The sequence below is a fragment of the Rhineura floridana genome, chromosome 8 (assembly GCF_030035675.1).
Source record: "Rhineura floridana isolate rRhiFlo1 chromosome 8, rRhiFlo1.hap2, whole genome shotgun sequence".
Classification (NCBI taxonomy): domain Eukaryota; kingdom Metazoa; phylum Chordata; class Lepidosauria; order Squamata; family Rhineuridae; genus Rhineura; species Rhineura floridana.
This window is the reverse complement of record NC_084487.1, coordinates 132,899,009-132,926,257: the sequence shown is the minus strand read 5'-3', so window position 1 is coordinate 132,926,257 and position 27,249 is coordinate 132,899,009. Positions and strand designations below refer to the sequence as shown.

The 27,249-nt window shown below is 42.9% G+C and overlaps 1 protein-coding gene across 2 annotated transcripts in view; it reads right to left on the bottom strand.

The window, feature by feature from the left end:
• Positions 1–27,249, bottom strand: part of TULP3 (TUB like protein 3) — a 99,720-nt gene that overhangs the window by 28,697 nt on the left and 43,774 nt on the right. For both annotated transcript variants that reach the window (XM_061582568.1, XM_061582567.1), the window contains exons 4-6: positions 26,079–26,255; positions 8,383–8,513; positions 927–1,124 (exon numbers count right to left, since the gene is read on the bottom strand). In XM_061582568.1, coding sequence (XP_061438552.1) covers positions 927–1,124; positions 8,383–8,513; positions 26,079–26,255 — 506 coding nt within the window. The remainder of the gene's footprint in view (positions 1–926; positions 1,125–8,382; positions 8,514–26,078; positions 26,256–27,249) is intronic.

Here is a 27,249-nt window from a genome sequence, read left to right as displayed (position 1 = left end):
AAAGTTTGAGAACCTCTGACTGAACATGAATCATTCATTTTAGTAAGTACTGAGAGATCTGCAATGTCTGCCAGCAGCAGACCTTTGAAGACTTTTTGCTACTATTAACTAGAAAGGGGTTTGTTACTTTTGATTGCTATATTACAATAAATAGTAATCAACCGTTTTAAGTTAACGGGGAATTTGCTCTTTGTTTCTTCAAGGTGCCAGTGCATACTGAGAACACAGTCCACTGCTATTAAATCAATCTTGTAAGTGTTCATTTGTTCTGTTGACAGGAATTGTATGAATAAGTGTTCTAACCAAACCAACAGATAAGTTTGCTATTGAAATTTTGAGGAGTGTTGATTGCTATTTTGTCCAGTTGATGAAAGAAATCCAGGTCGAGAGCATACTACTCTGATGAAACGAATTCAAGATCTTTAATATGTATTGTGCATTTATATAGAGAGGGTCTTTTTGTTTTGGTAATGTTTTATAGTTGTCACTGATAATTTAGGTAGCATTTAAGTAGGACCGCAGAACCAGATGGAAGCACACATTGCCATTAAGCCAAGGTACTATGAGTCACTGGGAAGCTGCACCCTGTCTCCCAGGAAGAGCAGGGCAAGGAGACCAACCTGGCCCCATCTATTGGCTAATGATAAAGCATCTGCTTCAGTGCTTGCTTTCCCAGTTCCCTCCTCATTCCTTCTTCCTTTTTATGGTGTCTGTTGGATCATGAGCCTGCAGGCAGGGACAATCATAACTTATCAATGCACAGTGCTTAGAAAAAATTAGGCACTTTATAAGCATTAATAAACAAAAAATAAAATGATAAATAAATTGTATACTCAGTATGGTTTTTATTCTTATGGGCGTGGTGAACTTTTTTGGTTTTATATTACATTCTATGAATTCATGAGACATTTTGCTGTCCACAATACCTTTTTGTTGTCATCCCGTTCTAAGTGCATGTAGTAAGTAGGAAAAAGGCCTCGATCCATTCCCTTCTTATCTCTTGAGATACGACACTTCACTGTAATGCCACGAGGTGCTGGGCGTAGTACAAACTCCTCCAGGTTTTCCATTTCTCTCAGCTGTGTATCTGTCTGAGGGAGTGCCACACAGGAAGCACCCATTTCCTGTGGAAAAAAGTATTTCTTGGCATGGCGGCAGTAGCAGCATCAACACTTTCCCTCAGTCTTTCCCCTCAGCTTGACTCCCATCCCAGCTTAGCAGCAGCAATGGCAGCCTCCCCTCAGGCCACATAACTAATTATCTTTCTCACCCACTCACACATATGACTGTCTAAGTTCTTCTCTCCCTTCACAGGCCATGCACGATACAGAGAGAGAGAATGCTAGGGAAGGCAAGCTGTCAGTCACAGCTGGCTGCACATGCACATAAGAGGACTAGCATGATGACACCCTTAAACTAATATAGAATAGCAGAAATGCTACAGAACAACCCTTCTAAATCCTGCATCTCACCTGGTCCCCAGATCCCAGGTGCAGTACTTTATGAAGACTGAATGTGTAGACCAAGTAGCTCAGGGATGAGGAATCCCTAGCCCACAGGCCAAACGTGGCCTGCCAGGGATTCAAATTTGGCTCCTGAGGCAGTTTTACCCAAATCACACCCACCTACTGCACACTTAACATCATATGTGATGTCATGTGTGGGGCAGATAGAGACTAAGGCTCCAGATTGTGCACTGGCAAGAGAAAGCAGGCTTCACCTCTCCCATACAATGGTTGATGGGCGGAAGAACCAAAGCTTGCTAGGTCAGCTGCGAGAGAGAGTTCCCCGTAGGCAACTCACTTGCACAGGCAATGCTTGCAAAAAGCAGGCATTGGCTCTCCTGCCCATCATGGTTGGGACAGCAGAAGCCTGATTTTTGCCACTTTGCACAGGGGTTCTCAAGCACCTGATAGGCAGCTAGTTGCAGGGCACTTGGGAACCGCTGCGCAAGAGATTTTGACAGGTGGGTGGAACAACCCACCTGGCAATCATCTGATGTCATGCAACTGACAGGTGGGTTGTCCCACCCTGTCAAAGTTGGCCCACGGGATAGATTCAGATGAAGATCTAGTCCATGGAGCCAAAAATGTTATACAGATTAGGCAGTGAAATACTCCTCTGAGGACCAGAGGCAGAGCCATTTTTCTACTGCAGGTCTGGGAAAACTTTTAGGGTCGAGGGTTGCATGCCCTTGAGGTAATATGTCAGTGGCTACATACAGTGGTGGGCAAAGCTGGAGGCAGCCAGAAGTGGGCAGGGATACAGTAAAAAGTGACCCCACCCTTTCTTTCTTTCTGCCTCACAAGCTGCTGGAGGAGACAGATATCGGAACAGGCAGTTTACAGAGGACTTTCCCACTGCTTCTTTCTATTGCACCATCTGTTTCTGCTTTCCCTCATTTTTTTCTGCTCCCATGTTATCTCTACCTTTACCTCCAAGGCTCCATTTAGGAGCCATCATATGGGATCTGCTGAGGGAATCTGCAGGAGTGTTGCCTTTTCCCACCACATGGGCTGGCATGGGAGAGAATCACTGGAGGAGAGAATGCACCACTCCTAGAGGGAGAAACCAAGGTAGTACAACCTGTAGGACCTTATGCCTCTTTGTTTGTTGGTGTAATTTGTTGCTGCAGCATTATCCATAGCAATCTCTATTACTTGCATCAGTGGTAATAATCACAGCTGAATTTGGCAAGGTGAAATGAATCGCAGCACAGAGATTTTGTGGAAGCCACAACTGAAACAGCCACATGCATACGCTAGCATGCAGAATTACAGATGTTATGGCTACCATGACACCAAAGAGCAATTGGATGACACCAGATGAAAAGTAGCAGGCGATGACATTACAATGTCTTTGAAAAATTACACTGGTGCGTATGGAAGTCATGGACAGCCAATAAACTGAATGTGTTCCGTGGATTTTAGTGGGATTCTTTCCTGACAACAGAAAGCAAGGGTGGGAAACATTTCTCCCTCCAGATGCTGCTGGACTACAACTCCCATCATCCCCAACCATTGGCCATCCTGACTACGACTGATGGGACTTGGATCCACCAACATAGAATCATAGAATAGTAGAGTTGGAAGGGGCCCATAAGGCCATCAAGTCCAACCCCCTGCTCAATGCAGGAATCCAAATCAAAGCATTTCCAAAAGATGGCTGTCCAGCTGCCTCTTGAATGCCTCCAGTGTCAGAGAGCCCACTACCTCTCTAGGTAATTGGTTCCATTGGCGTATGGCTCTAACAGTTAGTAAGTTTTTCCTGATGTCCAGTTGAAATCTGGCTTCCTGCAACTTGAGCCCATTATTCCGTGTCCTGCACTCTGGGACGATCGAGAAGAGATCCTGGCCCTCCTCTACGTGACAACCTTTCATGTACTTGAAGAGTGCTATCCTATCTCCCCTCAGTCTTCTCTTCTCCAGGCTAAACATCCCCAGTTCTTTCAGTCTCTCCTCACAGGGCTTAGTTTCCAGTCCCCTGATCATCTTTGTTGCCCTCCTCTGAACCTGTTCCAGTTTGTCTGCATCCTTCCTGAAGTGCGGAGACCAGAACTGGACGCAGTATTCAAGATGAGGCCTAACCAGTGCTGAATAGAGGGGAACTAGTACTTCACGCGATTTGGAAACTATACTTCTGTTAATGCAGCCTGATATAGCATTTGCCTTTTTTGCAGCCACATCACACTGTTGACTCATATTCAGCTTGTGATCAACAATTCCAAGATCCTTCTCACATGTCGTACTGCTGAGCCAAGTATCCCCCATCTTATAACTGTGGATTTGGTTTCTTTTTCCTAAGTGTAGAACTTTGCGTTTATCCCTGTTGAATTTCATTCTTTTGTTTTCAGCCCAATGCTCCAGCCTATCAAGGTCCTTTTGAATTTTCTTTCGGTCTTCCACGGTACTAGCTATGCCCTCCAACTTTGTATCATCTGCAAATTTGATAAGCATGCTTTGTATCTCCTCATCCAAGTCATTAATAAAAATGTTAAAGAGCACTGGGCCCAGGACCGAGTCCTGTGGTACCCCACTCGTTACTTCCACCCAGTTTGAGAAGGAACCATTGATAAGCACTCTTTGAGTACGATTCTGGAACCAACTGTGGATCCACCTGATAGTTGTTTCATCCAGCCCACATTTAGCTAGCTTGCTAATCAGAACATCTAGAGGGCCAAAGTTGCCCATCCGACACAGAGACTGAGAGCTACGTTAAGATACAGTAGTGCTGGCCCATTGTACCTGCAATTTACTGGTAATTTATATAAGAGAAAATGATTAGTGTGATTGTCCCAGGCATCTATATACCCAAAGAACTTGAGTACAAGAGCACTCTCCACTCCTGCAGTTTCCAGCGACTGGTATTCAGAAGCATACTAACTATGGAGGCAGAGCATAGCCATCATGGCTAGTGGCCACTGACAACCTTGTTCTCCATGAATTTGTCTAATCCTCTTTAAAAGACAGTGGCCATCACTGCCTCTTGTGGGAGCAGATTCCATAGTTTAACTATGTGCTGCATGAAGAAAGTATTTTCTTTTGTCTGTCCTGAATCTTCCCACATTCAGTGACATGGATGTCCCCTAGTTCTAAGGTTATGAGAAAGAGAGAGAAAAACTTCTCTATCCACTTTCTCCATACCATGCATAATGTTATACACTTCTATCATGTCCCTCTTACTTTCCTTTTGTCTAAATTAGAAAGCCCCAAATGCTGCAGCCTTTCTTCATAGGGGTGTTGCTCCATCCCCTTGAGGATCCTGGTTGCCCTTTTCTGGACCTTTTCCAACTCTACAACATCCTTTTTGAGGTAAGGCAACCAGAACTGTATACAGTATTCCAAATGTGGTCCCATCATAAATTTGAACAAAAGCATTTTGATATCAGCAGTCTATTTTCAATTCCTTTCCTAACATGGAATTTGCCTTTTTCACAGCTGCCACACACTGGGTCAACATCTTCACTGAGCTATCCATGACAACTCCAAGGTCTCGCTCCTGGTCAGTCACCACCAGTTCAGACCCATGACTGTATATGTGAAATTGTCTTTTTGTTCCAATATGCATAATTTTACACTTGTTTACAGTGAATTGCTTCTGCCATTTTACTGCCTATTCACTCATTTCAGAGAGATCGTTTTGGAGCTCTTCACAATCCCTTTTTAACAACCCTGACCAGTTTAGTATCAGCAAACTTGGTGACCTCACTACTCCCCTCTAACTTTAGATCAGTGGAGCCTTACACAACAATTGAAAAGAATAATGATAGTTTCTATTATATTTTCCATAGCTCAGTGGCAGAGCATCTGCCTTGCATGTTCAATCTCTGGTGTTTCCAGGTAGGACTGGGAGAGACCCCTGCCTGAAACCCTGCAGAGCTGCTGCCATTCAGCATAGACAGTACTGAGCTAGATGGACGGACATTTTGACTCCGGATCAGACAACTTAAGACAGCTTCCTATAGTCCTAAATAAAAGCAAATGCCAAGTGTATCCCTATTCTGTCTCTGACCCAATTACTTTCTTTTCTTTGTTTCTTAAAAAAAAACCACTTTATTTTTAAATTCCATGTGAGATGTAAAGCTCTTGGGAGTGTTTCTAAACCTCTCTTCTTCACTTTGTCACACCCCCTCTCGCCCTGTGTTTCCTTCTCACTAATGGTTCCTAAGGATGCAATATTCCTGTGCACCTAGTGAAGTAAACCTCACTGAATACAACTAAACTTACTTACATGATTAGGTTTTGCTGGAAGACTTCAGGCATGGACTGGGGCAGCTGCTGTCTGGGTAAATCTTAGGCGGGGATCAGTTTTTTGGGGGTGCAGGGGGCTGTCCTTTTTGCTTAATGCAGATTAGTTGCTCATTTTAACGATGGTCAACTCAGAATGTTGTGTAATGGGAGGGGATCAGTTAAAAGTGGGTTTGTCTGCTTTGTTTTTCTTCTTGATGTTTATTGAGGACATGGAGATTGACAGCAATGAAAGGAGCTTGTAGTGAAAATTAATCCCGATTAACACAGTGGATCAGGCTGTGATTTTGTGCCTGTGTAATATAGTAGCTGGGATGAACAGAAGTGTTACAGATGAGAATCTAGCCGCATGATTCCTTTATGTGTTTCCTCAGAACTCAGGAATGCATGCACAGAACTACAGCCCAAGCATTTGGCTTAACTTGTTTCTACACGGCACAAAACCTGGGTTCTTGCCAACAAACTGCAGGTGTGGTGGGGGGCCTGTCACGAATCTATGACATTACACAAACTGACATCTTAAAATCTTCCATAGAGCTGACAGAAATAGCAGACTCTATATTATGGTGCCTTGTCAGCCATGTACCAAATCAGCATCCCTTTAACTCTACATTTCTGTTTGGCAGAGGAAGCCTAGCCATCTCTGTCCTACTTCTCACCTTCTAGAGCTGAAGGCCGGCACTAATTGCCTCTTTTTCCAATATCCCCTGCCTACCCTTACTGGTTAATTGCCCCTCTTAATCATCCTGATTAAACAGCATAAAATATGGCATGCCAATAGACTTCATTCCTTCAATAATCTTCAGAAGCTGCAGTGACCCTAGGCATGTGTCTACGAAATGTTAGTTTGACTAGTATATGAATAGTTAGACTCATATTCTGGTTTAGTGTTTTATTTTCCTTTTGGTTGTACATACTCCCTGTCTTCCTACTTTCTCCTTTTTAATGCTCCTTTTAAATAAACTTAATTGGATAAATGAGCTCTGTTAGCCCTGGTCACACTCTGTAGGTGTTTATTTTCCCCTGGTTTTTTTAATCCTCATGCATTAATATAATAGTAAATTAAATAAAATATTAAATTATAAGTGGCAGATATTATTTTATAAAACCTGAAGTTACTTTGTACTTTTTTCAATACATTAAAAAGATATCTACCTATCATGGGTCTTGATAAGATTCAAATTCAAATTTAACCAGCTGTTTAAAATGTAGATGACCAATTAAAAATTCTTTCACTGACAAACAGCAGAGAAAGTCTTGACTACAGATGTAAGCTTAAACAAACATATCTACCTTGGCTTGCCCCACTCAAATTGGCTGAATTTATAATGTTAATCACAGGAACAGAAGCAGAGGATGGAAGTGCAAGACTTTCAATAAAAAACACTTTAGGATTAAGCATAAAAGCAATAACTATAATGGCAATCAAGATAAAGTATGTAAAGAGGTTAAATTTGTAGAAAGTCTCCAGTGAAGTCCCCTCTTAAAATATGATAAAGAGACTGGGAAGACTTCACAGATTGAATTTGGCAAAGTTAAATCTGAGGCAGACAGTAATCCACAAGCTTCCCCCCCTTTTTTTGTTGGGATAAGAGACGTTGCCAGCCCATCACATGTAGGTGCCATGGTGCCCCCGAAGGCCTTCAATGGCATCCCCAGCAGATAACCCAGCATCTGAGCTTCCATATGCCTGTTTATTTAAAAAGTAAGTCTCTAGTCCTCCTAGAAAGAAAGTTATGGAGCAAAATGTGCAGGTGCCCTTCTAAGTGATTACTGTGAAATGAGCCAGCCTGGCTGCTCTTGCTTGTCAGTGTAATTAGTCAATGTATGAAGTCAGAGGTGTAACTGATAAAGTGAGTTGTTTGTTTGGACACCAGGCAATAGGAATCCCTGGGGTCCTATGGAGCTGCTATTTTGCCATCCCTTTTAAGTACACTTTTCCTGCTTCTGTCTTTTTTCCTGGTCCTTGGAAACTCCATAATTTGCCCTTCTTTTTCCCCTCTAGCAACTGGGATGCATCTTTGCTGTGCTGGATTTGCCTGAGATCAGGCAGTGCTTAGAAATTATTTTCTGCAAATACTACTACACAATAAATGTGGGTGAATGTTAAAGAACCCCCCCCCTGCAAAAGGCAAATGTGAAAACTTTGAAAAGAAGCTTAGGCATGTCCCTTTGAGCTTAAGACCAGGAACTCATTAAGAATTGACTGCATAATTAACTTACAGTGCAATGGTATACATGTCTATTCAGAAGTAAGTCTCTGCGTTTAATGGGGCTTAATTCCAGGTAAGTGGGTACAGTATGGAGTCTAGGCTTTGGTTTAGGGTTGGCACTGGGAAAAACAGGGTTCTTGTGCCTTTAACACCTGTATGGCAGGCAGAAATTCAACAGGCCAAGACTCTTCTAGTATGGAAAAACAATTATGGAAAAAGCTTCACCATGACTACTTAATAATTATTTTGTTATGCTACACACCCCCATGGCAGCCATTTTGTGACTGATGCTTCCAGTACGCTCTCAAAATTGGCAATTTATTTATTTATTATTTGATTTATATCCCACCCTATCTCCCAGGAGCCCAGGGCAGCAATGTGCCCTCTGATACAAAAATGGTGACAACTCCTGCTCTACATACCATAGTAGACTTTTGGCTGTTTGCAGAAGGAGGCCTTTGAGACTCTGAATAGGGTGAGTGAGATCCTGACTGTTCTTTGGTTTCTTCTTCCTCAGTGTCCTCCTCATCAAAATTCATACTCCCAGAGATACCTATCAAAATGCCAGATCAGGTAGGTATTTTAGGTTAATAAAGAAGGAACCATATAGCAGATAACCCTCCCGCTGTTGTCCACAAATTTAAATCACAACAGGTACATATACAAAACAGTAACATTAGACAAGCAAAATCTTAATTAATGAAATTAAGCATCCGTGTAACATTTCTAGCACCTCTAAAAAGTATGGGACTTTTAAGATATCAAAAGATAAGCTGCCCAGAGGACCCTTTTGGCAAGTTAAAATATGTGAGAAATAAATACTGAACAAGAAGCCTAAAGTTCGGTATTTAGGTTAATAGATCTGAGACAGGGAGTTGTCCTGACTGTTTTGAAGTAGTCAGTAGTGCCACAGAAAGCCTTCTTTGACACAAATGACTATAATAACTATTATCTAGTTGCAAATATTCCCTTCTTGGACAAGATGCTTGAGTGGATCACCTGTCCAACTTTAGGCTCTCTCGGATGAGATAATCCAGATGCATTCTGATCTAGTCTTAGGCCTGGTTTTGGCACAGATACAACCTTGGTTGCACTAATAGATTACCTCTGCTAGGACAAGGAACTGTTGGTCTTACCTGAAGGAAGTTCCTGAGGGGGCACTAGGATACCACCAAGTGGGTTGGAATTCCCTCCAGTTGCTTGAGGCACGAAAACCCTAATCACTCCACAGGAGGCACCTAAATCTCCTTTCCTTGGAGCATTAGTTTTCCTTTTGGCTAAGATATTTAGACAGAACCACATGAATGTAATCACACTAAAACACAAGAAACACACAGGACACAAAGAAAAATGAAGTGGCAAGGAACAAGATGCCAAGCATGTAGTAGTTGCAAAAATACCAGTCAGACCTATCTTGCAATCTGAATAACTGTCTGACAACATTTAGACATTGCTACAGGGGTTCATGAACATCAGCCAACCCAGGGTGGGCCTTGGTGGTATCCTGGCATGCCCTTAGAAACTTCACGTAAGGCCAGCAGTCCCTTCTCCAGTGGACACTAGGATACCACCAAGTGGGATGTTTGAAAGCTGTCCTAGTCCACGTGGTGGGTGCTGACTAAATTTCTGGGATCGTCTTTTGGAAGACACGCCTCCCAAAAGCAGCCTCTGTTGAGGTGTATGGGGCCATTTTATAATACTTTGTAAAGGTATTCAGATTGACCTAAGTGGCTGCCCTTCACAGCTCCTGAAGAGGTGCATTTTTTGCTAATACTACTGAAGTAGCTGCTGCACAGGTAGAGTGAGCCATGATGCCAGCTGGTGGTGCCAGATGTAGTGATATGTATGCTAGGGCTATGCACACCCTGATCCACCTTGCCAGTATGGATGCAGTAATCCTCCTTCCAGAGAAGCAGGGTGAAATGATGCAATTAATGAATTGGAAAGGTTTAGTTCTGTTAGTATACATTTTCAATGCTCTCCAGACATCTAGGGTATGCCAGTCCTGCTCTGCAGGATGGACAGGGAATGGGCAAAAGGTAGGTAAGCTTAATTTTTGTTGCCTATGGAAGGACATGTTCACCTTCAGTATACAGGATGTCTGTTCTTAGCAGCACACAATCTTTGTGGACTATACAGAGATGCTTTGCAATAGAAAAAGCCCTCAGTTCCAATACTTGTTTGATAACAGCCACTAGGAAGAGTACTTTAAAAGACATAACCCCCATTGGCACTTCTTTTAACAGACTGAACTGTGCTTCTACAATTCAGGCAGTACTTTATGTAGGTCCTATGTTAGGAAGCAGAACAGTACTTTAGTACAGGATAATGCTGCCACTCTTCTGAATTGCTTCAAAAATGGGCAAAAGCCGAGTGTACTGAAGACAGTGCAGATGCCTATCTGCATAGTGTATTTGGTTTCAGGCCCATCTTTTGAGCTTCCTGTAGGAAAGATAGGAACTTGATCAGGGCCATTTTCCATCTGTGTGCAAAGTGGATTAACCTACCCCCTATCCATGGTGTTGGTGAGTCAGAATTGTTTTTGTTGTCTTCCTCCTCTGGAAGATATTGTTGGAAACCCCAAGCTGAACTGCTGTTGACCTCTCAAGCTGGAATCTGGGGCATCCCCAGCTGGGGCTTGTGATCTGAAAATCTTGGTCTCTTCCTGCTACTTGCGAGGAACAAAAGGACTGACAGGGCTGGTACCTCCGAAAGGAGCATCTGTTCTCTCTTTTTTGAATCATGGATGGTATGATTTTATTTTTGTCCTTCGACTCCATTAATATATCTTTAAATGCATCGTCCCCCATCAGCTTCTTTCCATCGTATGGATCTGTGGCCAAAATGAATCTTGAATTTCCATCCGTTTCCCAAAGGCAGAGCCATAAGATGCATGTTACTCTTGAAACCTTTAGGGCTGTCTTGTGGAGGGGGTCCAGTTCCTGTGAGGGGAGGGGTCATCCAGAATGTTGACTGTCCATAACAGTGTTGCTCTGGAGAGGACTGAAGTTTTGCATGAGGCTCAGATCACTAGAGCTACTACCTCATGGACTGTTCTTTCACATATACGCTCATGGGGTCTGAACCGGCAGTGACCGACCAGGAGAGAGACCTCGGGGTTGTAGTGGACAGCACGATGAAAATGTTGACCCAGTGTGCGGCAGCTGTGAAAAAGGCAAATTCCATGCTAGCAATAATTAGGAAAGGTATTGAAAATAAAACAGCCGATATCATAATGCCGTTGTATAAATCTATGGTGCGACCGCATTTGGAATACTGTGTACAGTTCTGGTCGCCTCATCTCAAAAAGGATATTACAGAGTTGGAAAAGGTTCAGAAGAGGGCAACTGAATGATCAAGGGGATGGAGCGACTCCCTTACGAGGAAAGGTTGCAGCATTTGGGGCTTTTTAGTTTAGAGAAAAGGCGGGTCAGAGGAGACATGATAGAAGTGTATAAAATTATGCATGGCATTGAGAAAGTGGATAGAGAAAAGTTCTTCTCCCTCTCTCATAATACTAGAACTCGTGGACATTCAAAGAAGCTGAATGTTGGAAGATTCAGGACAGACAAAAGGAAGTACTTCTTTACAGAGCGCATAGTCAAACTATGGAATTTGCTCCCACAAGATGCAGTAATGGCCACCAGCTTGGATGGCTTTAAAAGATTAGACAAATTCATGGAGGACAGGGCTATCAATGGCTACTAGCCAGGATGGCTGTGCTGTGCCACCCTAGTCAGAGGCAGCATGCTTCTGAAAACCAGTTGCCGGAAGCCTCAGGAGGGGAGAGTGTTCTTGCACTCGGGTCCTGCTTGTGGGCTTCCCCCAGGCACCTGGTTGGCCACTGTGAGAACAGGATGCTGGACTAGATGGGCCACTGGCCTGATCCAGCAGGCTCTTCTTATGTTCTTCTTAATGCTAAGCCCAGCTTCTGCTCCGTTAGGTCCCGTAGCTGAGCTTCACTTTCTTTGGACTAGGTGGTTGTTTTTTTTATACTAGTGGTGCCAAGCAGAGCATCTGTCCCAGATATTGTAAATGTTTCCATTACTTCCAGTTCCACAAGGTATTATTCATTGGTGAAGGACAGTGCTGACTGCATGGGTAGATCCGGTTCTGCTTTTATTATTTTTCTTAATGTGTTTGGGACCTGTACCACCTTGTCTTTTGGATTTTGATCTGGTAGGACTGTAGCAGTCCTTTAGGTTTATGGAGTAGGTTCAGCTGCAGGTTCCTTTAGATTGAATGCTGTCATTGCTCTGCAAAATAGGGGCAAGGAATGCATCCTGGAATAAACTTGTTGGGGTTTGCTCCTCTGTATTCAAACCTTCATTCCATTCTGCTCCATCCAGTTCCAGCTGACTTGTAGAATTCCGGTTGTTGCAAGTCTGTGTAAGACCAAATTGTTCTTGCCACTAGCATGTGTCTCTGTGCTCGACCCCTAGGGACAATGTGCAGCCTTGAAGAATTCTGTCTCCGTGGATTGTTCCGAGATACAAATTGTTGATGTTGCTTGCTTAACTCCATTAAAGCACCTTGCCTTGCAGTCATTAATTCTACTGCCATGTCTGACATTAAAGCCTCATTTTTTTCCGCACTGTAGGGGTTAAGACAAACATGAATTGTTGTTTTTCCATTATCTGACTAGAGGTGACAGCAGAGATATTCATATTAGACTGTGTGCTCCTTAGGTGCTGATTAATTACTGGAACACAGGTGGCAGCAAACTATTGAGAGAGCACTTGTCCCTCTTTATCAATGGTTGCTCTGGGTAAAACTGGGAAGGTTTTTCCAAAGTTACATTCCCATCTCTAGTGGAGGTGCCAGGCACTGAATTAGCAGCTAATCCTTTTGCTTGGAGTGTGCGGTATAAAAATGGTGTAAGTAACCCTATTCCTAAGCCTTACCTCACCCCGTATTCAATTTTTAGGGATCCTGTACCTACATCCTACAACAACAACAACTTATTTATATACCACATATGACAAAATGGCTTCTGAGTAGTTTACCAAAAAAAACCCATTATAAAATACATACATAATTAAAATATCTACTTACAATTCAATCAGAACATTAAACATCCTTAATTAAAATATAGCCTAATACAAATCAGAACATGACAAACCAGTTAAAAACAATCAAACCAGTTAACAAAATCAGAAGTTCAAGTGCAGGGGAATGCTTGCCTAAACGGGTGTCTTTTCAGGAGTCAGCAGAATGCCAACACCAATGGAGCCTTTCGCATGACAGCAGGAAAGGCATTCTACAACACTGCTTCCATGTTATCACAAGCCAATAATTATCACGCCATGGCAAAAGTAGCCAGGTTCCACTGGTTGAATGTAATGCCCTTATTAGGCAAAGGAGCAGATGATGGTTTTTGAGGTCCAGAGTTATTTAGGGCTTCGTATGTTAGTAGCAGAACTTTGAACCGGGCTCAGTGGCTAATATCTGAAAATGGGCTCAGTAATGTATCTAATAGAACATCTAAAGTGTTTACATTTTAATATATAATAGCTGTATGTAATGGTCAAAGCTGAGACACCAGACTAAGATGCATCCAGATTCAGATGATTATAGAGGATTTTCCTATATTTTCTGAGGGTTGCACATGGGAAGTGATTTGTTACAGTTAGAAGGTTTATCACAAGTCAGTGGTATCTCTTTAAGAGTGACCAAGCAAAATTGCTAAAGAACTTTGCTGTGTGTGTGCTATGTGCCTTCAAGTTGATTGCGACTTATGGCGACCTGATGGAGAGCCAGTGTGGCGTAGTGGTTAGTGTTGGACTACGACCTGGGAGACCAGGGTTCGAAACCCCACACAGTTCACTGGCTGAGTTTGGGCCAGTCACTGCCTCTCAGCCTCAGAGGAAGGCAATGGTAAACCCAGAGCTTGGAAAAGTTACTTTTTTCAACTACAGCTTCCATCAGCCCAATCCAGTGGGGTTGATGGGAGTTGTAGTTCAAAAAAGTAACTTTTCCAAGCTCTGGGTAAACCACCTCTGAATACCGCTTACCATGAAAACCCTATTCATAGGGTCGCCATAAGTCGGAATCGACTTGAAGGCAGTTTATGAATCAGCAATGTCCAATAGCATCTGTCATGAACCACCATGTTCAGATCTTGTAAGTTCAGGTCTGTGGCTTCTTTTATGGAATCTTGAGCATTACTTTACTTGCATGGGATATTAAGGAAATAGTTCCATAATTATTGCATTCCCTGGGATCCCCCTTCTTTGGATTGGGATATATTTGAATGCTTCCAGTCTATGGATTAGTTTTCCATATTTGTCGACATATTTTTGTCAAGATATGGACAGATTCAGTCTCAGTAACCTCTAGCAACTCTTTTGATATGCCATCTATTTCTGGTGATTTGTTTCTTTCAAGTATTTTAAGAGCAGCTTCCACCTTGAATTCTAAGATTTCTGGTTTGTCATCATACGGTTCCTCCACGAATGAATCTGTCATCCTGGCATCTCTTTTATAGAGTTCTTCAGTGTATTGCTTCCTTCTTTCTCTTATTTTATCTCAGTCAGTATGTTCCCCTGTTGATTATTCAACATCCCTATTCTCAGTTTAAATTTCCCTTTCATTTCTCTAATCTTTTGGAATAAAGTTCTTGTTCTACCTTTTTTATATTGTCCTCTTCTATTTCTATACAATAGTTGTAACAGTTCTCTTTGTCCCTACATACTAGTAGCTGTATTATTGCATTTAGGGTTCTGACCGTGTTTCTGTCTGCTTTTGCTTTCCTTCTCTCTTTAACCATTTTCAGAGTTTTGTCCATCATCCACTGAAGTCTTTCTCTCCTTTCAGCTAGAGTATTCTCTTTTTACGTTCTTCCCTGATAATGTATCTTGCTTCAACCCAAAGTTCTTCTGGTTCTCTATCAACTAAAATTGATAAGCGATAATAAAACCAATTTTAAAAAAGTCCTCCTTGAACCCTCAAGATCTGAACAACTTCCGCCCAGTCTCAAATGTGCCATTCTTAGGCAAGGTAGTTGAGCGGGTGGTGGCTAAACAGCTGCAAGCACACCTGGAAGAAGCAGATTATCTAGATCCATTTCAGTCGGGCTTCAGACCGGGACATGGGACTGAAACAGCCTTGGTCGCCTTGGTAGATGATATGAGAAGGGCGTGGGATAGAGGCGAAGGCACCTTCCTTGTCCTCCTCGATCTCTCAGCGGCTTTTGATACCGTCGACCACGCTATCCTCTTGGATCGCCTGCAGAGGTTAGGTATTGGGGGCACTGTATTGCAGTGGTTCCATTCCTTCCTCTCTGGGAGATACCAAAGAGTAGCATTGGAGGAACAGGTTTCAGATCCCTGGCCCCTCACTTGTGGGGTGCCACAGGGTTCTATCCTTTCTCCAATGCTCTTTAACATCTATATAAAGCCGCTGGGAGCAATCATTTATTTATTTTATTTATTTTGTTCGATTTATATACCGCCCACAGCCCAAGGGCTCTCAGGGCGGTGCACAACATGGATAAAATACAATAAAATCACAAAAACAGTAAAGTATACAGTATTAAACAAATAAACAACCTAAGATAGATTAAAAACACAAATAGGTTAAAATGCCTGGGAGAATAAAAAGGTTTTAACCTGGCGCCTAAAAGATAAAAGTGTAGGCGCCAGGCGCACCTCATCGGGGAGACTATTCCATAATTCGGGGGCAACCACTGAAAAGGCCCTAGATCTTGTTACTACCCTCTGAGATTCCCTGTGAGTCAGAGCTTGGAGGAGGGCCTTGGATGTTGAACGTAGTGAGCGGGTAGGTTCATATCGGGAGAGGCGTTCCGCCAGGTATTGTGGTCCTGCACCGTGTAAGGCTTTATAAGTCAAAACTAGCACTTTGAATTTGGCCCGGAAACAAATAGGTAGCCAGTGCAAACGAGCCAGAACAGGTGTTATATGTGCAGACCGCCTAGTCCTCGTCAGCAGTCTAGCAGCTGCGTTTTGTACTAGCTGTAGTTTCCGAACTGTCTTCAGAGGCAGCCCCACGTAAAGCGTATCAGGAGATTTGGGCTGCAATGTCATCAGTATGCGGATGACACGCAGCTCTATCTCTCATTTAAATCTTCACCAAGGTTGGCTGTGGAAACCCTGTCCAAGTGTCTGGAGTCAGCGAGTGGCTGGATGGGAAGGAATAAGTTGAAGCTGAATCCTGACAAAACCGAGGTGCTGTTTGTGGGAGACAAGGGAAGGCTGGGAGATATAGACCTGGTGCTTAACGGGGTACGATTGCCCTTGAAAGACCAGATCCGTAGCCTGGGGGTCATTCTTGACTCCCAGCTGTCTATGGAGGCTCAAGTTTCAGCTGTGAGCCGAGCAGCTCTATATCAACTCCATCTGATACAGAGGCTACGCCCCTACCTTCCCAATCATCTGCTCCCACCGGTGGTACATGCCCTGATCACCACTCGCCTAGACTACTGTAATGCGCTCTACGTGGGGTTACCCTTGAAAACGGTTCGGAAATTACAGCTGGTACAGAATGCAGCGGCGCGTCTGATTGCAGGCAGCCGCCGTAGAGATCACATCACTCCTGTGTTGAAGGAGTTGCATTGGTTACCGGTTGTGTACCGAACCCAATTCAAGGTGTTGGTTTTAACCTTTAAAACCCTATACGGTTGTGGCCCAGCCTATCTGAAGGAGGGCCTCCAGCATCGACAGGGATGCCGCTCAACAAGATCGACCTCAGAGGGCCTTCTCTGGATCCCACCAGTCAAAATAGCTAGGCTGGTGAGGACTCGAGAGAGGGCCTTCTCAATAGTGGCCCCCACCCTCTGGAACTCTCTCCCGGGTGATATACGCCATGCCCCGTCTATAATGAGCTTCCACAGGACCCTGAAAACTTGGCTTTTTAGGCGGGCATTTGAGAAGGGCTAGTTTTTTACTGTTTTTAAATTTTAATTGTTTTATATACTGTTTTATCTTGTACGTCGCCCAGAGTGGCTGGACAACCAGCCAGATGGGCGACTAACAAATTTAATAATAAATAAATAAAATAAATAAATTTAGAGCCTCAAATCTGTTCCTTATTTGATCTTTATATTCTTCTGGGATGCTCTTTAAATTGTATATTGGCGTTATGATTGTTTTGTTCTTCTTTAGCTTTACTCTGATTTTCAATATTACCAGTTCATGATCTGTACCGCAGTCTGCTCCTGGTCTTGTTTTTGCAGAAAGTATGGAACTTCTCCATCTTCTGCTACCAATTATTTAATCAATTTGATTCCTATATTGCCCATTTGGTGATGTCCACGTGTACAGTCGTCTTTTCAGTTGCTCAAAAAATATGTTTGCAAGAAACAAATTATTGGCTTGAATTCAATAAGTCTTTCACTTGCTTCATTTCTATTTCCTAAGCCCCATTTTCCCACAATTCCTAGTTCTTCTCTGTTCCCTACTTTTGCATTCCAGTCCCCCATGATTATCAGCACATCTTCGTTTGGTGTGTGATCGATTTCTTCCTGTAGTTCTGCGTAAAATCTCTCCAATTCCTCTTCTTCTGCATTTGCCGTTGAAGCATAGACTTGGATAATGGTTATGGTAATAGGTTTCCCATTCAGTCTCATCAATATCACTTACTCAGACCTAGCGCTATGGCTCCTAATTGCTGTTGCTACATCACTTCTCACTATTAAAGCAACCCCATTTCTTCTTAATTTCTCATTTCCTGCATAAAATATTTTGTACTTGCCTGAAAATGTCCCATAACAGTGTTGTTACATTCCATTTCTTGTTCGACAATTTCTAACTTTCCCTGGTTCATGCTTCTCACATTCCATGTTCCTATTGTGTACATTGTACAATTCCGGACTCTCCTTTCGCATCTGTGAGCATCAGCCTCTGGGCTTCGACCCAGTTGCATCATTTGTCACAGTGCTACTCGTACTTGTCTGTTGTTCCTCCCCAGTAGCTCGCTGAGTGCCATCTGACCTGGGGGTGTCATATTGCATTTTGGATACTCTGTTCATAGGGTTTTCATGGTAAGAGGTATTCAGAGGTGGTTTCTCATTGCCTTCCTCCGAGTTTGGATGCATCTTAGTCTGGTGTCTCAGCTTTGACCATTCCGCCTTGTGTGATCCTGCTAGCCTCTTGGTCTATACTCCTGACGGCACTGAACTCAGTTTCTTCAACACACTCAACCCCCCTCACCATGTTAAGGTGTGCATCCTAGAACTTTGCTAACTATATATATAAGAATGATCTCCCAACCACTCTCATGCCATTGCATTATTATTAAAGTTTGGGGATTTCCTGTTAACAGCAGTTACTTGTCTGACTGCTGCCAACAAGGAGGCTGCAAGCTCCAGTTTTTTTCTAAACAAATAAAATGCAAGCAATCTTGAAGTTACCATTTAAATTGCTAGTGTGAAGCAGAAACCCCATTTACGAAATAGCCTTTCCTTGATTATTTGCCTCACTCTCAATACTGTAAGAGCCAGTGTGGTGTAGTGGTTAAGGTGTTGGACTGCAACCTGGGAGACCAGGGTTCAAATCGCCACACAGCCATGAAGCTCACTGGGTGACCTTGGGCCAGTCACTGCCTCTCAGCCACAGAGGAAGGCAATGGTAAACCCCCTCTGAATACCGCTTACCATGAAAACCCTATTCAAAGGGTCACCCGTAAGTCAGAATTGACTTGAAGGCAATCCATTTCTCTCATATATATTTGAGATACGAGCCAGAGCGAACAAACTGGCTGATAAAATAAGTAATTCCATTAAATATGAGAGGCCTGCATCATCAAGGTGACTGATATAGGATTATGTATCTAAGGAGAAAATTGAGATCTAATTGTGACACATTCTAAGTGGATTCTTTTATCATTTATTTTAGATTCTTACTATTCATCAGTCCAAATTAAAAGACTGAGTGAGATACACATCTGTGCAATATATAGCATAGGTGAGTGTTTGTTTCTGTAGATGCAGTGGATTTATGAATATTTTTTAGACACACACTTATGGAGTTGCAGTTGGCCACATGTGTTTTCCACTTTACCTACAGGTCAGATTTATTATTTACAAGATCTAAAAATGCCAAAGGAGCTCAGGAACATCCAGCTACCAAAAATCCAAAGTACCCACTGAAGAAGACCTTTACAGGTAGAAACACTTTTGGGAAAAATCTAGTACAAGGTTTGAATGCAAGAATGTATGAAGGATATTTTATTGCCATATATGGTGGCTTATAATAATATTTTATTATTACAATTATATTTAATGCTTTAGATGTTCTAATAGATACATTACCACACCCATTTGAGTTTTTCAGAAGTTGTATCCTTTTCGGTGGCCAATATGGCACTGCCCCAAACCTCCTGATGATTGCTCTCAAGTGTTTCATATAAGGGACAAAATATTAGCAGCAAAAGGAAAAACAAGGAAATGATGAGTCTGCTGTATAGATAAATGTTAAAGGTGACACAGAGAAGGTGGAACTACTTGACTCCTACTTTTCCTTGTGTGAGAAGACAGAGGCTAACTGTACCCAAACAGCAAAAATAGATCAAAGGATAAAGAGAAGGAGTTGCAGTCCAAGAAAGGTAGAGCTAATACAGGAACATATAATCTTCAGGGGCAGATGAAGTCAACTTTTTAGGGTGACCTGCACCTTAGGGTACTAAAGAAACTTGCAAATGTATTCTTAAAGCCTCCTGTACCTATAATATTTATTTATTTATTTTTATTTAATTCAATTTTTATACCACCCATAGCAAAGCTCTCTGGGTGGTGTACATCAAGTAAACACTTTACATTCAATTTAAAACCACCTGGTCATCAAATCAACAATTTAAACAAACAACAAAAACTAAGATTAACATAATTAAACCCATTAAATACAAGTCAAAAAGTAATTAGAAAAAGATGAACATATAACTATCTTTACAACATTAAATACAAAATACTAAAATATTAAAATACTAAAAATACTAAAACGCCTGGGTAAAAAGGAAGGTTTTCACCTGGTGCCGAAAAGATAGTAATGTAGGCGCCAGGCGTACCTCATCAGGGAGGGTGTTCCATAGTTTGGGGGCCACTACCGAGAAGGCCCTTTTTCTTGTAATTTCCTTCCGGGCGTCTTTCTGAGTAGGCACCTGGAGGAGGCCCTTTGATGTTGAGCGCAGTGTACGGGTAGGTTCATATCGGGAGAGACGTTCCATCAGGTATTGCGGGCCCGTGCCGTGTAAGGCTTTATAGGCTAAAACCAGCACCTTGAATCGAGCCCGGAAACATATAGGCAGCCAGTGCAAGCAGGCCAGAATCGGTGTCACATGTTCCGACCGCTTGGTCCCAGTTATTAATCTGGCCGCTGCATTCTGCACGAGCTGCAGTTTCCGAACCGTCTTCAAGGGCAGCCCCACGTAGAGTGCATTGCAGTAGTCCAATTTCGAGGTTACCAGAGCATGAACAACTGAAGCAAGATGTTCCCTGTCCAGATATGGGCGTAGCTGGGCTACCAGCCTAAGTTGGTAAAAAGCACTCCGTGCCACTGAGGCCACCTGCGCCTCAAGTGACAAGGACGGGTCCAAAAGGACTCCCAAGCTGCACACCTGCTCCTTCAGGGGGAGTGTAACCTCATCCAGAACAGGTCGAACATCCATCATCTGGTTAGGGGATCCATTTACTAACAGCATCTCAGTCTTGTCTGGATTGAGCTTCAATTTGTTCGCTCTCATCCAGTGCATTATCGCGGCCAAGCATCGGTTTAGCACCTTGACAGCCTCACCTGAAGAAGATGAAAAGGAGAAGTAGAGCTGCGTATCATCAGCGTACTGATGAGAACGCACTCCAAAACTCCTGATGACAGCACCCAGCGGCTTCATATAGATGTTAAAGAGAATGGGGGACAGAACTGATCCCTGCGGAACTCCATACTGGAGCGCCCAGGGTATCGAGTAGTGCTCCCCAAGCACTACTTTCTGGAGATTTGAGACTATTTGGATCCAGCTGAAGTATCATGAGACTGAAGGCAGGCAAATCCCTATCTTTAAAAAGGGGAAAGAGAAGATATAGGCAAGTACTGATCAGTCAGGTTGAAACTGGTACCTGGAAAGATTCTAAAATAGATAACTAAGTAGTCAGTCTATTTAGAAAAGAATGCTGTGATTACAAAGAGTCAGCATGGCGTGCTCAAGAATAAGATATACCAGACTTATTTTATCTCCTTTTTTTGACAGAGTTTGGTAGATGAGGAGAACAGTATGTGGATGCAGTACATCTTGGTTCCAGCAAGGCCTTTGACAGGATTCCCCACATTATTGTTATTTGAAAGGTGTAAACATGTGGACTAGCCTATTTTGCTGTTAGGTGGATTTGCAGCTAATAGATGAACTGCACCCAAAGAGTGCTCAATGATTCCTTGTCAACCTGGAGAAAAGTTTTAAGTGGAATGCTGAAGAGTTCTGTTTTGGGCCTAGTATGGCTCACCATCTATATACTGTAAATGCCTGTGATGAAAGCCTAGAAGGGATGCTAATCAAACCTGCAGATGACACTGAATTAGGAAGGATAGCCAACACCTTAGAAGACAGAAAAAGAAGATTCAAGGTGCTCTTCACAGGATGGAGAACGGGGCTGAAACAAAATTAATTTCATCAGAGATAAATGTAAAGTTAGGGATTTAGGTAGGAAGAATCAAATGCACAAATACAGTATTGGTGACACCAGGCCTGACAGCAGTATATGTGGGAAAGATCTAGAGGTTTTAGTAGGCAACAAGGTAAAGTCAGCAGCATAATGTGGTAACAAAAAAAGGTGGCAAGTGCCATTTTAGGTTCCATCAACTACTCCTCTCTTCTGCTTTGGTCAGACCAGAACTGGGAATACAGTTTGAAGAGGATATCCACAAACTGTAGTGCGTATAGAGGGTGACAAAAATGGCCTGGAAACCAAGTCCTATGAGGAAAGGCTGAAGGAGCTAATTACTGTAAGTCTTGAAAAGAGACAATTTTGAGGCAATGTGATAGTGATCTTCAAGTACTTGAAGGGCTCTCACATAAATGGAGCATATTTGTTTTCTGTTGCTCCCGAGGGCAGGGCCCAAATCAATGGATTCAAATTACAAAAAAAGGGGATTTCATCTACACCTTAGAAACAACTTCCTGATGGTACAGGCTAATTTTTAAAATTAGTATTTTTAAAAATGGTCAGAACAAAAACATTCCATTATTAGGCAGACAAACATCCTGATAGCCCATCTCTTTCTAGCCTACTAAGAAAGGAAAATACAAGGGAAAAGAGAACAGATGAACTAGGGAGGAGTCAGAGTGCTCCGGCTTACATCCACTTTGGTTCATTTTGAGTTGAAGGGGTGGCAAAGCTCTGGAATATTTTGGATTAGATTTCTCCCTCACCCCACCCCCATCTTTGACTAACTGTGCATTCCCAAGTACTACACAGAGCTTGGAAAAGTAACTTTTCCAAGCTCTGGTACTACAAGATGTGGACAGGCAGTAAGGGCAACCTTCTGGCAGTTTTGCAGGAACGTGAAGACCCTGAGTTAAATGTTATCTTATTTCTTGGCAGATTTCCTTTTCACCTAGCAAAACAATCCTATTGTTTAAAGGTAGCATTAGAAAGAAGAACCAGGGTTTTTTTCTCTCTCAGATCATCATCAAGAAATATATTCAGTCACCTCATACTCAGACCCCTCCTTTTCACATTTGGATCATAGGCCTAGAAGGAAATTCTGTGTCTCGGCGCAAACCTGGAGGCAAGAGATTCTTTCCTGCTTTTTGGTCAGAGCTCCTTCACATCACTGCAGCTGTATTCCACACCCACATCCTTGGGCCTAGGACATGTAATTTCTGCCACCTGTTATTTCTTATAGCAGTAAGGGACCTTTTTTCTCTTTAGTTTAGAGTTATGAATGAGTTAGGATAATAATAAATGCTGCCACATTCCCAATAATTTTGCATCTCTATTCTTTTGTTTTCTTTCAATAAAAGAAAGCTTTGCTTTAGGAGCTATATTCTTGGGATATGCACCATACTATTTAGGCAAGCACCTGGTTTATCTCTAGCAAAAGATTCTTCTGCATTTAAAGGGGCATGCAGGTGGCAGGTTCACATAGAAGGGCTTCCCAATAGACATGGGTGTAGGGTTGCCAGGCTCAGGGCGTGAGACTGATCCTGTATCTGTAGGAGAAGAGAAAATCAGCCAAGTGCCGGTGTTCTTGCAACCCTGTAATGGGAAAAGCCACAAGGTGGAATTCTCCCTCCCCCCTCCACAACTTTTAAAGATACAGAAGACCTCTTGGAGGCTGGGCCTGGCAACCAAGAGGTCTTCTGTATCTTTAAAAGTTGTGCAGGGGGAAGGGAGAATTCCACCTTGTGGTTTTTCCCATTACAGTGTTGCAAGAACACCTGCACTTGGCTGACTTTCTCTTCTCCTAAACATACAGGATCAGTCTCATGCCCTGAACCTGGCAACCCTACATGGGTGTAATATAGGGTTTTAGAATATATTTTCAGAATTTGATTAAGAAATGGAGAGTACTCTGCTGGGAACATAAACTGCAGCCTAATAGTCACACAGTTACCTTCTTCTTGCCCAACCTATAGCATTCTAATTGTTATGGTTTTCACTGTTCATGAATTGTTTAACCCTTCCAACTTGATCATGTTTAATGCAAAAAGTATGGAAGTTAGTGTACAGGGAATGGAAGGCAATTGAAGGATCAGCACGAGGAGCAGGAGATCAGCCTGAAAAGGTGCTATGGAGGAGAGAAGCAACCCACTGACTGTTCCTTACTTTGTACAAACCGGTTACATTTTGCGTGAAACTTAAAAAACATTTGACTTACTTCCTAACACGTTAGAAGTGCATGAATTTACTTATCCAATGGACAATCTTCTCTCCAGGAACCTGTACATTCATGCTAACCCATAAGATGACTTAGTGTTACATGCAGACCAGGTCTTTATTATACAGCCATGAAAGTGGCTGTATACTATAGTCAGCATGGGTTTTTTGCATTCCACAATGTTAAATTGAAAATACCCCCCATGCCATTCTGATGCTTCCCATAAGCTAATTTCAAAACAAAACCTTACAAAACCTATAGTTCTGAACTCAGAAATGCTTGCTTAACAACCCTGTCAATCTGCATGGTGATACACAAAACAGTCAGAGAGAATAAAGAGTTCAAAGTCTAAAAAGAGAGAGAAAAACCAGACCCTTGTTGGAATTTTTCTGTCAGTTCTCCTAATCTGTTGAAATTAATTAAAAATCAGCCATGTTCACTGAGTACCTGCAATCTTGTTACTGACGTTGCCCCATACTCTCACCATCAGCTTCTGCAGTTTAAAAGTTAAAAAAAAATGCCTGGCTGAGTTTTAATTAATTTAAGAAATTTAGCATTGAACTCAATGATAACGTCGGGCATTCTCAGTAAGAACCAACTGTCAGTGTTCTAAAACCCAGACTCCCAGCTGCTTGACTTGCCTAATCAGGGGGCCAGACCCACACCAGACCTTTATTTCACTTTACACAGTCATGGCTTCCCCCAAAGAATCCTGGGAAATGTAGTTTGTGAAGGGTGCTGACAGGAGACTTCTATTCCCCTGACAGAGCTCCAGTGGCCAGAGTGGTTTAACAGTCAGCCCCTCTTCTGAGGATTGTAGCTCTGTGAGGGGAACAGGGCATCTCCAAGCAACTCTCAGCACCCTTCCCTAACTATGCTTCCCAGGATTCTTTGGGAGAAGCCATGACTGTCTAAACTGAAATAAAGGTCTGGTGTGGATGTGGCAAGGGGCAGCTTTGGTTTAAATTTGGGTGGGAGGCTACATGTGCCTACTGTAGAATAAAAAGGTGGGGGAAACCCTGAAAAAGAATGAAACTTGTCACAATGTTTTCCTTTTGGAAAGGAAAGGGGCTTCCCCTCTGCCCAGTGCCCACCCATCCAATCTCCTCCCCTCCCCCTCTTCCTGCCCACCTCCTCCTCCCCTCTCTGCCCCTCCCCCAGGTCATTTTCACTTATCCTAAGCATGATTGCACAGGAATAAATCCCACTGAACTCAAAAAGCATGCAAATAATAAAACCTGCCTTCCCCTCCTCCTACCCCTCCCTCTTGCCCCTTCCCTCCCCCTTCTTTCACCCCTCCATTCCCCTCCCCATCCCCTTCTGCTCTCTTCCTCCCCCATGGTCAGCTTTACCTATCCTAGGACTATGACCTAGGAGACCAGGATTCGAATCCCCACACAGCCATGAAGCTCACTGGGTGACCTTGGGCCAGTCACTGCCTCTCAGCCTCAAAGGAAGGCAATGGTAAACCACCTCTGAATACCGCTTACCATGAAAACCCTATTCATAGGATCGCCATAAGTTGGAATCAACTTGAAGCAGTCCATTTCATTTTCAAGCATGATTGCGTGGCAGTAAATCCCATTGAACTCAATGAGCATACAAATGATAAAACCTGCCCTCCACTCCTCCTCCCTCTCATCACCTCCATTTTGCCCCTTCCCTCCCCCTTCCTTCATCCCTTCCCTCCCCCTTCCTTCATCCCTTCCCCTCCTCTTCCAATCCCCTCTTTCCCCCACTCCTTCTGCTCCCTTCTCCCCCCATTTCTCTTTCCCTCTACTCTCCCCTCACCCTCCTCCTCCCCCAGGGTCAGTTTTACCTATCCTAGCCATGATTGCATAGGAGTAAATCCCATTGAACTCAAAAAGCATGCAAATGATCAATCCATTCTCAGCAAACTTGCACAGGATCCCATTTCTTACCTCCCAGATTAAAAAGCAGAGAAATTCACTAACAAGCAAAAAACTTGGTGGAGTTGCTTCGCCCCTGCTAAAACAAGATCAGCACAGCACATTTGTTTCTTTTCTTTGGGCTGATTGCAGGTGTTGCCACCACTCACCATAGGCTCAGAGGCACGTTACCAAATTCTTCCAAGACCAAATTGTGCTTGCATTTTGACAAATTTGTAGGGCTGTGCAATATCTCAGAGAGGTCAGGTCTCCTGCTCCCCTGGTACAGTCACTATAGCTGCCCAACTTCCCTGCTTTTTAAAGTTTAATAGAAATATCTGTTGGCTGTAGGTACGTTCTTAAACTGCAAGGGTTTTTGCCTGTTAATGAATATCAATTTCTTACCTTGTTTCTGTAGAATGTCTTGCAGATTTATGTTGGAAGCTTTAGCTTTTGGATTTTCCTCAATCTTTTTTTGCTCTCTATCATCATCTTTTGTGGATGATCCAAGTGAAATTATCTGGAGTTTAGCCTCCGACTCCTGAATCTCTGGTTTCAGAAAAACAGCTGGACCATTAATGCCTATAAATCAGAGTGAAACAGATTGCTGAAGCATGTGATGGACAGTAATTTTCTAATGACACAGGTAGTCTAGAAGCTGTTACAGAAGCATACTGGATTATTTCAGAATGAAGGAATAAAAAACAGGCTGCTTATTTTTAATTGTCTTTTGTCAAGTGGTCATCTTTGAAGTCACATATATGAAGTTCTGCACCAATGCAGACTTACATTCTGGACAAGTGTTTTGGTGAACAGTCAGCTCCCATAGTGCACACTCAAGAGGATGCAGCTCCTATCTCGACAACCAGTTCGGAAAGGATAGCAAGAGCAAGCAGCAGTAGAGCAAGAGCAGGATAACATCAACTGCAAGAAGGATGAGTTGTACAAGTGCACATGACTTAAAAAAACCATAGTGATATGCAAGTGACCTGTGTTTTTTCTTGTGGTCTCTGTGCAGTCACACACAGGGGTGAATAACAGGCAGACTTACCATCAAGGTGGCAAGGGCGCTTCAAAAGATTACAGAGCTCAGGGCAACCTGTCTGAGCATCTATCTGTCCCTGAACACCAATCCTGTAGCGGTGAGGGCTGCAACCAAACAAAGGGGCAGCAACAATTCTGTCAGAGACCTCCCTGAGAAGATGTGGAAAACATGACTTAACCTATGGAGCATGTGAGCACAGCAGAAGGAACTAGGAGTTGCATCAGTTGATAGCAGAATTGATGAAAAGGCTGGGTAAAGATTGAAAACCCCTTCTTGGGATCTTCATAGCAGAGAAATAGCTGTGGATTGCACTTGAAACTTGCACTGCAGGCCACATAGAAGGTAAGGGCCTCCAGATAGCCAAGAACATCTCCAGTACAGGGAAGGGATGGGGGAAAAGACTAGTCGTTCAAGTAGAGCACATGAAATTCACTAGCCCTTCTAGGAGGAATGATGGCAATAAGGAAGGCTACCTTAAAAGTCAGCAAACAGAGGTCACAGATAGGACTTAAAGGGCTTAGCCATTAACTG